We start from the raw sequence: 17268 nt of genomic DNA, 5'->3' as shown, positions 1-17268 counted from the left end.
AATAAAAAAATAAAACAAAATAAAATTTTTTGTTACCAAATATAAAATATATATTAACTAGACATACTTCTCATTTGTTGACCATATATATTAAATTGAAAATATATAGTGAACCTTCAACAACGTATTGATGTTTCCCATTGTTATATTTTAGGTAATTATGAATTGTAACCGTTAAATGTGGATCTAATAATTATTAATTACATATTTTAAAGCTGTGTATAGAAAGAAAAATACTAAAACACCCTTGTGAAGTAAAATACATACTTCAAATTAGGATCCTAATAATTACAAAAATGCCATAATTAATGTAGGCTATTGATCAATGTCAATCAAGGGCTATAAATCACTTCTCTCACTTCTCACAATAACTTGACTTCTCTCTTGAACCATCCCATATATATATATATATATATATATATATCGTCATTTTCGTTGTACTTTTTAATCTAAAATAGTAATAACAAACAGCCTGAAAGCTATCATCGACTGTATCATATTTAACGTCTGTGTTTCTTGTTCTTCTGTCGGTTCGAAATATTATGGGATCGATGTCAAAATTTCTTAAAGTTGGTTGAGATTATTATGAGTTCTTGGGATTCAAAGCGGTCAGTGACGGTTAAAAAAGGAAAAGACGAAACAGTTGATCAAATCGTTGTTTGTTTTAAACCGTCATGTTGATTTTAGTTGACGCTAATTATTAGAGTTAACAACAGAAATAGAAATAACAGATATAGTAATCGTTTGAAAAATAGGAAGAAAAAAGTAAAGGGTAAGAGGTGAAACAATTTGTTATAGTAATTAAGGAATAATGTGAGAATTTGCATGATAATTTACGTTAAAATAAATATATAATATAAATAAAAGAAGGAAAAAAGTCAAGGAGAAGAATAAAGAGTAAGCTTAATTGTTGTCTCCCAATTCTAATTGTAAGGTTTAGTAATTAGTTATTATTACTTATAATAATAATAAAATAAAAAAAAACCTTTACTTGCCAGAGGCCCCCATTGCCTTCCATAAAACATCAAAACAGGGTAGTATCTCATATCCCTCCTCTACGACTAGTGATTCAATCAATAGCTTAAAAAACACTGGAAGTTGTCTGAGCCTAGCATAAAAAAAGAAAAAAAAAAACTTATGATAATAAAATTATATGTGTTTAGTCTATCATAATTATCACATGATTGATTTATAAAGAAATGGAGTGGCTTTTTTTTTCTTAAAACGATTCATTTTAAGCTAACATAAGGTAAGGATGTGCACTTATTATTATTATTATTATTATTATTATTATTATTATTATTATTATTATTATTATTTTCCTAAAACGACTTATTTTAACTCGAGTGGATATGCACTTTTTGTTCTTTTTAGCCAAAACCATATGACCCAGCCAAATTAATACTTATTTTCATAACAGCCAGGATTGACCCGAATTCAGGTTGCTAAGAACCCATGTTGATCCTTACCAGAGCCCGCCCTCCCAACCCGACCAAAGTATTCGATGCCAAAACCTAATCCACCCGTACAAGAGACTACACATTTTAACCTAGATATGTGTTGACCTGTTATCCTGACCCGCCCATTTTGCCACCTTGTTAAATGTGTAATGAATATGACTCACTTCTTTGGGATCATGTGAACACTTGATTCATATCTCAACAAATGATCAGGACGCAATGGTATTATAGTTGTAAGGTTGAATAGAATGTCATGAATTGCATCGATATACAAGTAGTATATTGACACAATATCAGATGCTGAGTTTTGTGCCATCTTCTGAAATAACAGGGTTTTCCAAATATAAACAAAAAAGAATGGTTCTAAACAACTTAAAAGTAGATGGCAAAATCATTCTACAAATTGTGTACCTCGGGATCCTGTTGCCCCAAACTATTCAAGCCGGTGCGATAGTCCTTTGTGGAGAGAAAAGATTGGGATTTCGGGATAGGCTGATACCATATTAATAATAAAAGGAACCATATGATAGTGAAAAAGAAACGGCAAATCTGAATATGAACCTTCACCTTATCAGGAGCATAACGCACGGCCCATTCATAACCGCTCACATGGCAATGGCATGCAAGCTTTTTTAGCATATGCGGGCGAGAACCATCAAGTAACAGGTGTTAATAGAGATGACTACCCACCTGCATTTCAAGTCCTCCGAGAAATGACTCAAAGTTGGTCCATAGAGCGCGAAGACCCTGAATTTGCTAAGCTGTTGCCAAATTTTGACACCTGGATCTGCAGGTGCTACTATCTCTGTTTGTTGGCTTGACTTGTATTCTATTTATGACTCTCTTTAATATATACTGAGCTGAAGGATTGCTTAAATATAGTTTTTTTTTTTTTTGTTATTTATACATTTAAACCATTTTAATAAATATAATAACACTATTTGAAGTCCAAACTATACTTTATCAATGGTGGTAGGTCGAGCTTCAAGTTGGTCTCGGGCAGAAACAGTTTTAAACACCATTCGAAAACTGAAAATGCATAAAACTAATGACCGAAAACTGGAATAATAACACCTATTCGGGTCGGTACCGAGCAGATTTCGGTTCGGGTCATCGGTTTTTTTTAGGAAGCAAACAAAGCCGATTACCCAACTCACTTGTGATTATATGAAGAACGATTATTATAATACCAAATCACTGATGAGTAACAACTAAAGACACATGGTTCACATTACAAACGACACGTGCGAAATAGTGGAGTAGGGTTAACAACCAAAGACACTTGGTCCAAATCAGAAAACGGGGGCACCAAACCCGAACATAGTGAAGAAGAGGTGAATAACTACTGAAGAAACACTAAGTGAACCCTGGACAGATTATAGATAATCTGGGGGTTAAGTAATGTTTCCCACGAGAATGAGGTCCAACAGAGACGGTTGTTCTTCAGGGGACCTGCAAAACAAACACCGTAAGCTCGTCACTGAGAAGGGGGGGTTCCTCCTTGTGACCACCCTCCGGTGTGAGAATCAGACTAGATTGCTCTGAATATAAGTGTATATTAAGAGATTGCTAGATAACAGGATAGCAGATGATCTTACCATTCCAAGATGTTGGAGTATTTATAGCCGAAGGTAGGTTTCTTAGAAGGTACAGCCGGCTGAATAGTATTCCTGTTCTATCAACAGTGGACTATGCACAGGCCATACTGGTTGGTGGATAAGTTACGGCCAACAGTAACAAAGTCGGCTGCACTATAACACCAACTGTAGATTATGCACGTCCCACCTACTGTGGATTATACGCAGGCCATGCTGGTTGGTGAATAGGTTACGGCCAACAGTAACACTATTCTACCAACTGTAGGCTGGGGACGCCCCTCAGTAAGAGTTGGTGAGTAGGCAGCGGCTAATAGTGACAAACAGTACTAGAGGGTGCTCCTCCTCGTACTGTTGTCAGTGAGCTGTCACCCTGTGATTGGCTCATGGGCTGTTCTGGTCAGATTGTCTGTCCTATCCATACCTTGGTAGGTATAGTACAAAAGATCTTTCAGAATCATACGGACTGGCTCATTTTGGCGGGATTGTTCCCGCCTTGCTCATTCCTTCATGTGACTATTGAAGTAGCTAACGAACAGCTTCGGCTTCGGCTTTTTTAGGAAGCAAACAAAGCCGATTACCCAACTCACTTGTGATTATATGAAGAACGATTATTATAATACCAAATCACTGATGAGTAACAACTAAAGACACATGGTTCACATTACAAACGACACGTGCGAAATAGTGGAGTAGGGTTAACAACCAAAGACACTTGGTCCAAATCAGAAAACGGGGGCACCAAACCCGAACATAGTGAAGAAGAGGTGAATAACTACTAATGCAGAACGCATAACTCAGACTGCACAAAGTTATTTGAAAATGTAAATATATAAATGTGAACATCCATCCAATGGGCCTAAGAAGATAATAAAACTAGACATAAACTGAGTGATATTTGAAATTCATGAATAAATCTGGATTAATTGCAAGTCCAAAAAAGGCTAATTGAATACATAAACAAACATACACCGATGAACATAAACAGGCATAAATGAATAAACGTTCAGATAAATAAATGAACGCATGAGACACCTGTTCATGTTTGTTCATTTTACTAAACGAACAAAAAGTTTTGCTCTTGTTCGTTCATTTATTAAATAAACGAACATAGACGAAATACCCACTGTACAGCTCACTGAGTGTTCGGTTCGCTTACAGGCCCAGTGGCTTACATTCAATTGGCGGGACAGTCACCGAGTTGAATTCTACTATTACTTGCCCATAAATTACATTAGTTTTAAGATTATATATTTTGCATGATATATGTTCTAGGAGATTTGTTGTCAACCCCTGATATTTATGTTCAAACCGAAGCAAGTTAGTTGGTTCTGCTGGTTTGAGATATATACGGTTATACTATTATTAATGAACAAACATGAACGGACAAGAACACGTCCACTTTCTTAAAGATTAAAGAATAAACACAAACTAGACAATCCTGTTCGTTTAAATGTTCGTGTTAGATTGTTTGTTCGGGTTAAATGTTAAACGCACAAACACAAACTGTTCGTGTTTGTTCGGTTTGTTTACAGGCCTATCCGTTTTGGTGGCTAATGGTTTTGAATTTGGAACCAGCTGTGAAAATTTTGAATCGGTTGCAACTCTTATTAACTTTGTTTTTTCAATCATAGTTTCAATAAAAAAACAACAATTTTGAATAACATTTTATATACTATTTAATTGTTTATAATCTTTCATAAAAAAAAACCTTAAATGAGCCTAGGCTCGGTTGAAGCCCGCGTGGAGTACCTAAAACAAGCCAAAGCTCTGCTCGAGCTCGGTTGTACATAGAAGTCCGAAAAGGTTAGAGCTAAAAAAGACACTAAGCTCGAGCTTAGGCTCGATAAGCTTATTTGAGACTCGGGCTCGATAAGCTTGGCTCATTTTGAGCTTCTTTTTATTGATTCCGTCTCAAGTAGCCCGGATCAAGTGGCGGATGTATGTGAACCCGGATGTATGTGAACCCGAACCGACCCAATATATATAGAGGTATAGTATTGTATTAACGAACAAACCATTCTTTTACGGCAAGCAAAACCATTATCAGTTTTTAAATAAAAAAATATTCAAACCCACTAGTTATGAATAAAATTAGTTAAAATTTCCTTAGTAATTTACCTTCTTTTTTACATAAAAATTAAAAAGCTTAAATTCTCACCAGGCAAGTATCGGTTCGAGTCAAGCCGATTCTCATAGACTTCCAGTACTTTCACTAGCATTGCTTCATTTAGTTTGATCAATGCCTCGTCTTGTTTTAGTTTCATTCTCGGGGCAAAAACAAGCTGAAAGGTTATAAACGAGGTTTGGAGGGTTAAAGCTTTGTGATTCGGCTTCTTGCCTTCTAGCTGTTGGTCGATAGAAGCTTTCACCACTGGGTTTGTTCCAAAGAGACACAGGGTGCCTATGTTTGGGTATTTCTTAGCTGTAAAATACATACTCATAACGCAATGCAGTAACATAATACAAATTCCTAACTGCATGCGGCATCCTCAAGGAGGGAAGAGAATTAACATATTCATCCAGCTTATGATCGTAAGTCACGAGTTCTATGGCCGGCACAAAAAAAAAAAAAAAAAAAAATTGCTGGCAAAAGCCTTGTCAATGAATTATTATATTTATTTTAAGTCTCCAAACATATTTTTATCAAAGGATTATTATATTTATTTATTCTAAATAATAAATCTTTTTAATTTAGAGACTTCTTTCATAAAATGCTATTGGAAGAGCTGAATATACCCATTTGTTGGTAAACCCTAATCACCTTGCCTGTATAAACACTCCCTCACCATTTTCAAATTCCTCTTCCCTTATACTCTCCCAATTTTTAGATTTGCTAAGCTAATCTAGCTTTTGTGGTAAGTTTGACTTTTGAAGTCAAACTGAGACTAAATTCTAGCTCGATCTGTTTCGGGTAGATGTTTTTCTGTTATACTAAGCTGTTTTGGGCATGTGGGAACCATCCTCGGTCTCATACCGAGTCACGGACCGAACCAAAACCAAGCACTCGTTTAAACACCTTAATAAACATTTAAGCAACCAAATCATATGTTATTGCTATAACCGCCAACAACTCTTACAAATGCGGAATTCGAGCCATCCAAATCAAACCCACATTAGAACGATATAAGCCAAATCAATCCAAAAAACAAATAAACATAAACCAAATAAGATTTCAAGTGTACTAGACCCAAAATAACATTAGCATAACATAAACAAGCCTAATGACTCAAACGACCCACGAATGAATTGACGGGTGACATTAAGTATTAAATTCATGCAAGGTATGAAAAAAGACCAAAACAACCGGTTATGTGTCAACGAGCAGGCTGCTCAAAAGCTTGAAAGGTCAAGTCAAGCAGGTCGGATATAATCAGAATCTGGAAAGACGAAGTCAAGAACCCCAAAATCAAATCCATACAGTAGCAACACAATTACCGGACAAAACATCTTAAAGTCTTGTGCACATAGAGTAGCAACACACTCACCAGCGGAAGTCCTAGTTCAGCTCAGTTGTAGGCACATCATACTTGGGTACCTGATACAATTATAAAAATATGTCAACGTACTTGAGTTCATTTTTTGGCTCATATGGAAATAGAACTTTTACAGGCAAAAAACAGAAAATAGGCTTAGTTGTTTACGTGCAAAATAATGTTAAATAGACATTTACAGGAATAAACATCAAGTTGGGTGAATTTATTTGTTCAAAAAAAATGTCAATAGCATATTATTTGCAGAGGATATATGAAATTGCTCCTTTAAAAATCAATATAAAAAGGCAAATGCATATATATGTGTGTGTATGTATGTGTGTGTGAATAAACGATCTTCAATAAATACGAGAGATAAAAAAAATATGAGAGATAAAATTACCTGTGCGTTTATACCAAGCTTATAGAGAAGCTTGGAGCAAAACAAATCGTAAAGGGACTCCTTGACCCTTTCTCTGTCAAATCCTCCTAAAGAAAGGTGAACCAATATGTCCGTCTCCAGGAGAGAAGAAGACACTCTTAGTTTCAGTGACTCCCGGTAGAAGGTATTTCATTTGTGCAAGATCTTTGTAGGAAAAATTTCTGAAAAATAAAAACCATATATATTAATACTAGCATTGTTACCCGCACGTTGTGGCGATGTTACTTGTGATTTACCACAACAGCCAGTAATATTAACACCTATTCGGGTCGGTACCGAGCAGATTTCGGTTCGGGTCATCGGTTTTTTTTAGGTTGGACCGAAATATACTCAACCCTATACTCGAGCTTGATTTTTCATATGGATAATGTAAACGAGCCGAGCACAAACCAGCTCATTTAAGTTCGAGCTAGCCGTGGCTCGGCTCGATTACAATTTCACAAAAGTGAAAAAACAAAACATATCTTACAAAATCATCAAATATTCTATACTAATAATTGTGATTAGTATATAATGTATTTAAATGAAACAAACACTAACCAGAAAATGAACAAACTTTACATGTGTTGTGTAGATAGTATAATTCCGAGACCGCTTATTCCAACATTAAATGTCAGATTAGTGTTGTTACGGGTTTGTGAATCGAAACAAATCTGTACAAACTGATAGAACTCTCCCACCTTCGACGTTGTAAACACGAACGATTGAGTACCGATCCAAACATTGCAAACCCGAAACCGAACCGTATACATGTATTTCGGTCAGCAGTCGGTTCCCAGTTTATATGTTTCTCGGTCTCGGGTTTTGGACCGGTAAAACCCGACAAAAACAGAACCGACCCAATGAGTCGTATCTGCAACCGTTTCTTCCTTCGTTGTCTGATTTGTTGGGTTTCTACAAATAATGAGCTCCAAGATAAGAAGAAGAAGAAGAAGAAAGAGATCAAAGATTAAAACCCTTACAAGAAACAAGATGTTCAAACTTCGAACTGCAACTATCTTTTTGAGAGTAAACTAAAGAGACGAGAGGTTTGAAAATTTTTTATGAATAAAAAGCATACAGTACCAGAACTTCCTTTTCAGTTTTCACACAACTTTCCGTACATATATACAAATATTATAATTTGGTTTTGGCTTTATTATTTTGGGATTCGTACAGGCCGTAAAATAATAGCACTACCCAGTGTTTTAAAAACCGGTTCAAACCGGCCGGTTGAACCGGTTAAACCGAATTTCGTACAGCAGGCCATTATTTTGAGTCCGGTATTTTTAGCCGGTTTGCTAGAACATCGTACCGGCGGTTTTTGTTTAAAATACCGGTTTTATGTCCGAGAAATTATTGATATTTGTGGCCCATATTTTTTTCAAAATTACTTTTAACACAAAAATTAACATTCAAACGTGTAAACTTTAGGACTATTTTTTTAAAAATTGAGTGCTTTTGTATTGTTATTTAATATGAATTAACTTTTGGATTATTTTTTGTTTTGGAATCATTTACTTTTAGGATATTTTTATATTTAAGTTACATTTATAGAAAATTATAAGGTAACTTATTCAACCGGTTGAATCTTCCGGTATAACCCGGCTCAACCGGTTGTACAACTTTTTAGCCAAATCCAATACAAGTAAAATACCGTTTTTTAAAACATTAGCACTAGCACTGGAAAGGCTATAAGCCTAAAACTCCGCCAAGCAATTGTACAAGCATGCAAGCATTATGTATATTTTGAGACATTAGCACCAACAATAGATAACCTTATTATCTGGTGGGAACTAGCCTTCCTTCAACAAGACTTAATACCATCCTTCATCTTACTCAGTCGTCGTCTTCTTCGTCTGTTAGTCTGCCACAGGCTTACAGCTTCAAGTTCACCGTCACGAACTCAGTTAAACACTGAAAACTTGAAGAACCGAAAAACCGAACTCGTAACAGACCGTACCCGATATGCCCACATAGGTCCAGGTATCGGTCTTGGGTTTTATGTTGAATCGGTTTTTGGGACGGTCTGGGTTTAACAAATTGTGTTTTACCATCATTTTAAAACGCCCATAACTTTTTCCGGCAATGTGGTGGCGGTGGTGGTTGTAGGAGATGAGTGAAAATTTAAGTGGGTTTTAATTAAGTGGGTTTTTGAAATTAAATTAAGTTGGTTTTCAATATTAAGGTAGTAGACTAAAATATCCTCCTTCCTAGCCTTCTTAGTAAAATCAAACTTCTTATTTGATCTTTTCTCTATAAAATAAAATAAAAATAAATTTAATATGTCGGATAGTTTGGATATCCAAACTATCTGAAATTTCTCAGAATTGCTATTCGAATCCGAATTTTCAGATATTTCGGATTCGAATTTTTCTGAACACTTTGGTAGGTGGAGTGGTGATTATAAATTCCATCAATTATCAATATACGTGATGACAAATATATTAAGTTATTTAAGTTATTATATATATACACACACACTAGGCTATATGTATTATGAACTGCACCCGGATGCTTTTAAATCTTTTTACAGTATTAAAAAATAGTTTATTATGTTACCCAAAAACTGTTATTAGTATGTTATCGTGTTCAAAAAATATTTTATTACATAAAAGTAAAACACATTATATAAAATATTTTTTATAAATACATATATGTTTACATATACGTACATACACAGACGAAATATGCGGGAAACACTCATATTATAGGTCGGTTTTAATGAAATAATTTAGTTAATACATATTATTATTATATTTATTAAAATGGTTTAAGAGCATTCTCAGCTCATTCCCTATATTTGTGTGTGAGAGTTTTGTAAATTATATGGTATGGTTATGAGTATGTTATATGGGAAAAGTTAAATTTGGGGTTTTACTATTCATATCATATAATATTTTAATATTTTCTAAAAGTGATTGTGAGTGAAATAGAGAGAAATGATAATGATAAAGATATAAAAAGTATTATTTAATTAAATAGAAGAGAGAAAATACAATGATTTTTAATGTAATTATATGATATATGGTAGGGAATGGGTTGAGAATGCTCCAAATGTATAAATAACGAAACCTAAGAACGGATCCCACTTTTTGGTTCCAAGTTGAAACCTAAGTTGGTATCCTTGCCTGGGGTATGGGATCCCACTTTTTGGTAGGTAGTACCTGTGGGTTGGGTACAGATAGGAACGGTTCCGGGTCAGGTCCGGAACAGGGTATTTTATGCACCTGAAGTACAAATCATGCATAATTTGAATGACTTGAATTCATAATATTAATGCAATGAATTTGCAAGGATGGCTACAAACTACAAAGATTCACATATACACCAAGGAAGAAGTGGAGAAACTAATGAGCGGCGGTGTGATTAGCGACGACACCCGTTGCCTGGAGGAAGCACCCGCCATGGTGGACACCGCTAAGTCTACACCGACGACACCCGTTGCCTGGAGGAAGCACCCGCCATGGTGGACACCGCTAAGTCTACACCGCCAGAATAACGCTCCGGCAACAGTATTATATGTTTATGCAATTGTTTTTAAGTTTTAGTGCATCAACTGATATGACAAGTTGTACTCTAATATCTTAATATTCAACTTTTGAATATTTCTAGTCCATTTACAAAATATGGCTTACTTGTGCTAAATTAGTCAAAAGAAATCTATACCAACTAGATTTAGATAATATTTTTTTTAATCGGTTAACATCATCGGTCGTGTCCCGAATTAGTTGGACTCGATAGAGACAGTCTTGGTCTCACCGAACGCTTTTGACGGGGAAATGAAAACAGGTTATCGTACAGGTTATTATCGTACATTTCCCGGCTTCTTGTCTTGCCTGATTTACCGCCATTTTCACTCGTTGGTTCAGTTGGTTCATGATCACCATTGCCGGCCAGCCGGAGGGATACCCAATCATTAACGTTTAAACCGTTTGACACAGTCGACACCGCCTGGTCTGCCGCCAATGGCGGCTGTTTTGGAAAAAACAACTGAAGAGACGGGTCGGTGTGTGCAAAAGCTAACGGGTTATCAACCAACCCGTCGCTGATGTCAAGATTAGATTCGTAAAGTGAAGAGTCGGGACCCGCAGCGTTTAATCCAATTTCATTCAGCAAATTGAAGTCGTCCATAGAAGTGGGATCACCGAGTCCATGATGCACGTTGTCATCTGTAAAAAACTTAAAACCGGGCCCCGCTTGACTCATTGAAGGTAAAGACCAAAATTGTAACCCGAATTCATCATCGTTGTTAAAAGGACCAGCAACATCTTCAGCTTGCGGAACAACTTCATTATAAGCGGGTACAGACGACTCTCGGTTTTCAGTCTCGTCATCTGAATCACTCAAGACGATGACATCAGCAGCAGCAGCAATGCCACCTGAAGCTGGCGGATCCAGGTTGGGAGCCGGATCCATGTTTGGCAAAAGCGAACCGAAATCAGCAACATTGGTGGTGGAATGACCAAAATGCCCTCCACCGTCTTCCTTAATACCAAGATCTTGATTATTATCATTCTTGACATGCCCGTTAAGTGAATGTGAACTTTCGTTTTTGCTGACTTCCCAAACTCCGTTTTTGTTCTTTTTTAACCCGAGCTTTAAGCCGACCTTTAAACCGGTGTTATGATCTGCAGAACCGCCTTCATGTTTATCCTGTATTGAAGCTTCTGGTTTATGTTTGGACTCAACTTCCACTGGGGCAAAGAGAGCACTATCGGGTAAATGCCACTGCCCGAGCTGCCCTAAACTTTTTTGGTCAGTTTCGGCTTTTACACGCCAAGAACCATCTGGTTTCACCTCAACTTCTGTTACATCCTCTGCACAATCCCGCATCTTGACAAATATAAATAACGAACGAATAAAACAAAATCCAACAAAAAAATAATAACCGAAACCGAAAATTCATTGAATGATACCTTAGATGTGATACGATTAAAATATGGATCGATAATAACAGCCTCCAAAGAGTAGTTCTTGAGACAAATAGGGCATTGCCACTGAAAATAATCCAACAGAAAATAAAAAACTAATAATCATAATTGGAATTTCATAAATTTTTAGTTTGTAGAGTGATTACCTTTCGAGATCGTTGATTCATTTGCACAAATACTTCAAGATCAAAGCAGCCCATGTGAGCACATGGTTTAAATCTTCCAGCAATTTTCATTCTTGAACCGCTCATCTATAGCAAACAAACAAATGTTTAAGTATAAGATGCAAACAATATTTTAGATATATGATTATATGAATACTTTCCTTATAAATGTTTCTTATAATGTGAGTACATTTTCTAACAAAAGTTTGAAATAATAATTAAAATGACTTGTTTTATAATGCCAAATTTAGTATAATGTTCCTGCCTACTTTTGTATAAAATATCTGTGTTCATAAAATGATATCAAATATTATAAACTTAGTAACAACACTTTTTAAAATATAATGACTTAGTTCATGATAAATACTACATTTTAATAACAACAAATGTTTAACTCATAAGTAACTTTATCACACGGTAATTTAAAAATGGGTATTGATTTATGAACAAAAACTTGTCTTCAAATAAATTAAATGTGTAAAGTTAGATTTTAGATTATAACTTAGAAAACAAATTCAACAATTTGGGTTGTGAACTTGTGATCCATCTATTCAGATTACAGTGGTCATGAGTCAAATCACGATCCATTAACTAACGTGTTGCATCAGATCACTAGCAAATTGATCTAAATCCAACCCATTATTAAGCCTGAGTTCATTCATAAGTTTGCGACCCAAAATAGTCATGGGTAGTCAAAATAAGAGAGAGAGAAAAGGTGTTACTTACAGGACACCGTAAATTAACAGGTATAGAATCAGAAACAACTTCCAAATCACTGTCACAGTCTGCATTTTCTGTAGCGGGCCCACCACCAACACACCGACAAACACGCGCCAAAGCATCTTCAAATCTCTCGCCATCGCGCTCTCCGGGAATGAGGTCAAGAATCTTTATAGGTTGCCATATAACAAAAAGGTTCTCATCAAACTTATGAAAAAACATGATATAAAGTAATAAAACAGCAAACTATATTTTACCTGTTTAACAGTACGCCTTCTCACAATTCTAACCCCCAAACAAAACACTCGAGCATCACAGCCTGTTAATGAAATTCTGTTACTTCCTTCATGGATGTACAGTGTGATCTAAAATGACACAAAAAGACAAAAGTAAACAACATTCGTTAACTTAATAATAATATAAATAATAATAATAATAATAATACAAATATAATAGAAAATTTGTATGATGAAGAGGTTGAAGCTTACTACAGGGCCATCATCTCGCCCATTGGCACCAAGAAGTTGAGGGCCAGGTCTATTGATTGCTCGCAAGGGCATACCTGTCAAATCCAAAAACATAAAAATTTTAAATCACAACAATTATCATATAAAAATTTTATTGAGAACAGATATAGCATACCATTGACATGTAAGTCTGCATATAGTGGCCAATGCATCCTAAAAGAAACCTTGTCATTTAGAAGCATACACCAAGCCTATTATTTATGATTAGTCAGTTATCAATTTATCAATAATATGTTCTGATTATATATGCTAATTTAGGTGATCAATTATACCTGAATTTCATAATCTGGTTTTGCCAGCAAATTAATGTCAGCTTTTGTAAGTTGAAAAGTCTTTTCAATAGTTTGCAGGCTTGTACTGAAAATAATATTGAATGTATGCAACAACATCAAACTTATAGAAGTGACAAACTACATAAGAATATGTTTAATAAAAAAATTATATAAATAAAAAGTTCACGAAAGTAAACATGTAGACTCACCCATCTGTAGGGATACTTGCTGTAGTCAATTTCACAGGATATAAAGGATGTGCCAATGCCACCATAAACCTGCACTCTCAAAAACCAAGTTAAAAAATGCGTTAATTTGTTATTTCATATAAGCAGTTCAAAATAAAACAACATGCAAGTTACTTACGGATCTGAACGAGCAAGCCTACAGAGTTGACAATAAAAAGTTGTGGGAGGTGTCGGTTGAATAGCCTCCATCGGCTTTTCTGGTATGATAACACAACCAACATGCTGCCACACGTTGCATTTTTTATCTTCACACTGTGGAGAAAACATAGACGTATTTAGCATGACATTTAGAATATTATTGACTCTTAAAAGTTGACTATTGGCGGTTGAAAGTTGAAACCTTTATCATTGACTCTGTTTGTAGAACAATACCACAAGGACAACGAACTTTTTCTATTGGGTGACTGTCTTCAACTTCCTCATTGGATATTGTATCAGCTGTGACATTTGAAACATTTTGACTTTTTGATGCCAACTCAGTTGACCCTGAAGCTTGCAACTTTCTGCAAACAAAGAGATAAAACGTTTCAGCGTATAACAAACAGGCAATGGAAGTTATATCAGGACACTGTAAGGCATTTATTTATATCAAATAACTCAATAAGACAGATAAAAAAATAACAAATAAGACCTGTGAACGCCATCCACTAGTTGGGTCACGTCTTGCTTCTTAACATTGCTTTTTTTTTTCGACCACATTCCAGAAACTGCACAATATGAAATAATAATGTCATGTTTGCTTGGTTTAGAATACAAAATTATATTACTAAATTAATAATTGTTGTAAACTAACAATACATTTAGCCTCTATATTGATCATATATCAAAAGTTTGACACAAATACATGATATATACTCAAATATCAAACAAAAGGTAATAAAATACCACTTACCTCGATCATCTGAGATAATTGCTAGTATCCGTTCAACAAGATCCTACAAAAAATGATAAAATAAATAACCACATCCCTTTATAATAAGCCAACTGAAAACAAAGTTAGTTAAACATCAAACCTGCTTCTTCCCTTGCTTTGAAATGCCAAGTTCACTAAGAATGTCTTTAAGATCTTTTACACGAAAAAGTGCCATTTTTTCCTATAATACAGTAACAAAATGACATAAATAGCGCAAATAACTTCATTTACAACCAAAAGTTGCATTTCTCTCATATGTTTTGCATATCAACCTATTTATCAAGTAAACCTTTCAAAATTTCTTCATCCATTTAGTTATTTTTACTAGGGGTGCAAACGAGCCGAGTCGCTCACAAGGTACTCAAGCTCGGATTGATAAAAAAGCTTGAAGCAAACCGAGCTTTTTCAAGCTAGAGCCGAGCCCCAGGCCTCAAATGAAGATTGTTTAGTTATCGAGTCTGAGCTAGAGCCTTGTATGCGAAACTCGTTTAGATTCACCCGTTTGTGCCTAGAGCGCACCTTGTGCCTTTGACAATATGGCCGAGCCTTTGTATTTTTAGGTTTACCTCTTTTGAACTTCTATGTATTGAATTTACACTGAGCTCTGCCTCGTTTAAGGTACTACACAAGCTCAAGCCAAGCTTAGACTTGTTTTAAGATTTTTCTGAAAATATATAAAAATAATTAAAAACAAATACAAATTATTTAATAAGCAAGCCAAGCCCGAGCATTGAAAAAACCACACGAGCATGGTCTCGAGCTTTTGAAAGAAAGCTCGAGCTCTTGTATGTTATAGCACACCGAGCTCGGGCTCGTTTACACCCCTAGCTCATTTACACTGCACAGCTTGAGCTCTGGCTCGTTTAAGGTCTTTCTCAAAATATATAATAATAATTAAAAATGAATATAAAATATTTAATAAATAATAAACAAGTTGGGACCAAGCTCTAGATAAAAGAGTTCAAAACAAGCCAAGCTCGAGCTTTCATAAGCCAAAACAAGGCAACCTCATTAATATTATTTAACAACAAATAAACAAATGTAAACTATGTAATAAAAAGTAAACAAGCCAGGCCCGAGCTCTAGAAAAAGAGCCCAAAACGAGCCAAGCTCGAGCTTTCATAAGCCAAAACAAGACAACCTCATTAATATTATAATTATATAATAAAAATAAACAAATGTAAATTATTTAATAAAAAACAAACAAATGCAATTTAAAAACAAATGTAAACTATGTAATAAAACAACAAAATCAAAACAATACCTTGTAACTCGTCACCAAATCCATCGTTACAAAAGCAGCAATCTGCTTCTGCTTTTGCTTCTTCCAATAAATTAACGATCCGTCTAATAATAATAATAAGAAATGTAACACAAATAAACATTAGCTAGGGTTTCAAACGGTTACGAAACGAATAATAATAATAATAATAATAATAATACAGAAAGAAATTAGGGTACCTGTGAGACGAATAATAATAATAATAAACAAGGTGTGAGATTGGAATTGACGGACGTGTAGGTGTAGGGTTTAATGCGGTCCGGTTGAGTTCATGCAACGGATCCGGGTTTGGATTCGGATTATTATTATTATTATTATCATTTGTGTTGAGAATGAGTGATGACCGCTAAAGTTAAAAGTTAACAACGAAATGTGTATGTATAGGTTTGAATTGAACGAGGGGTGTGTGTGTGTAAGGCTGAGGGGTGCGGAGCGCGAGAAAGGGCGCAAGTGGCGAGGCGGTCGCGCCCCGGGGCGCGAGCACCACACCACCGAGACGCGAGAGGGGCGCGAGCGCGGAAAAAGAGGCAGGCGCGGGTGGGCTAGCGGCTGAGAATGGCGTGAAGGTTTCTTGGTTTGCGTGAATATAGCCGTTTGGGCTCGTTTTTTATTAAAAAAAAAAAAAATTTCCATACAAATTTCTCTATATATTCACCTATATCCAACACAAACCCACAACAATATAACATACAATCTTTTCTCTCTATTAACCTATATCAAACCCAAACCAACACCAATATCACATACCAATATCACATACCAATATCACATACCACACCCAAAACCCAAAATCACCCCATCTTCCAAACCTTTTTTTAAAAACATGGCTGGAAATTGGTACCCAAACCTAGAATCAGATTACAGTTACGACGATTTATGGTCGGCACCGGACCAACCGATGTTTTATTCGGGGTCGCAACAACCATCCGGCTTTCAACCATCCAACATACAACCGTCTCCTAACTTTGTAGTTCCGGAGACACAAGAACCAGAAGATGAAGCTGCGGGACAAAGAAGACGCGTCCACCGGAAAAAACAAATTGCAACGGACGGGTCGGGTTCGGCTTCGACCGGAAGGACGAAACGGAAAATCACTCCGTGGTCATCGGATGAGAATGAAGCCCTGTGTCGGGCTTGGATAGTCACTTCTGAGGATCGGCGTTGCGGTAATTGTTTTAACGTTTTTAAAAATGATTTTTAATAAAAAAGTTAAATAAAAAAGTTAAATGACATACAAATTTATTTATGCATTTTGCAGC

At 35.6% G+C, this 17268-nt stretch overlaps 2 protein-coding genes across 3 annotated transcripts; both read right to left on the bottom strand.

The window, feature by feature from the left end:
* Positions 1–987: 987 nt before the first annotated feature.
* Positions 988–2544, bottom strand: LOC143568115 (DNA polymerase epsilon catalytic subunit B-like). The gene is made up of 4 exons (XM_077054350.1): positions 2028–2544; positions 1872–1952; positions 1625–1779; positions 988–1108 (listed from the first exon to the last, which is right to left on the bottom strand). The coding sequence occupies exons 1-4, from the start codon at positions 2097–2099 to the stop codon at positions 988–990; spliced, it is 429 nt and encodes a 142-aa protein (XP_076910465.1). The 5' UTR covers positions 2100–2544.
* A 7871-nt stretch (positions 2545–10415) lies between these two features.
* LOC143568111 (E3 SUMO-protein ligase SIZ1-like) lies at positions 10416–16417 on the bottom strand. Of its 2 annotated transcripts, XM_077054344.1 has the most exons (16): positions 16189–16417; positions 15992–16074; positions 14828–14908; positions 14707–14749; positions 14446–14521; positions 14155–14317; positions 13933–14066; positions 13776–13844; positions 13567–13651; positions 13410–13485; positions 13256–13329; positions 13025–13132; positions 12774–12935; positions 12030–12134; positions 11869–11949; positions 10416–11785 (listed from the first exon to the last, which is right to left on the bottom strand). In XM_077054344.1, the coding sequence occupies exons 2-16, from the start codon at positions 16013–16015 to the stop codon at positions 10658–10660; spliced, it is 2409 nt and encodes an 802-aa protein (XP_076910459.1). In that variant the 5' UTR covers positions 16016–16074; positions 16189–16417; the 3' UTR covers positions 10416–10657. The 2 variants fall into 2 exon arrangements, with proteins under 2 accessions (XP_076910459.1, XP_076910460.1); XM_077054345.1 differs by having other exon boundaries at positions 15992–16417.
* Positions 16418–17268: the final 851 nt, after the last annotated feature.

The sequence above is a fragment of the Bidens hawaiensis genome, unplaced genomic scaffold (assembly GCF_021521415.1).
Source record: "Bidens hawaiensis isolate Kalapana, Puna unplaced genomic scaffold, B.hawaiensis_p1.1 tig00023811_1, whole genome shotgun sequence".
NCBI classification, from domain to species: Eukaryota; Viridiplantae; Streptophyta; class Magnoliopsida; order Asterales; family Asteraceae; genus Bidens; species Bidens hawaiensis.
This window is presented reverse-complemented; position numbering and strand designations above follow the sequence as displayed.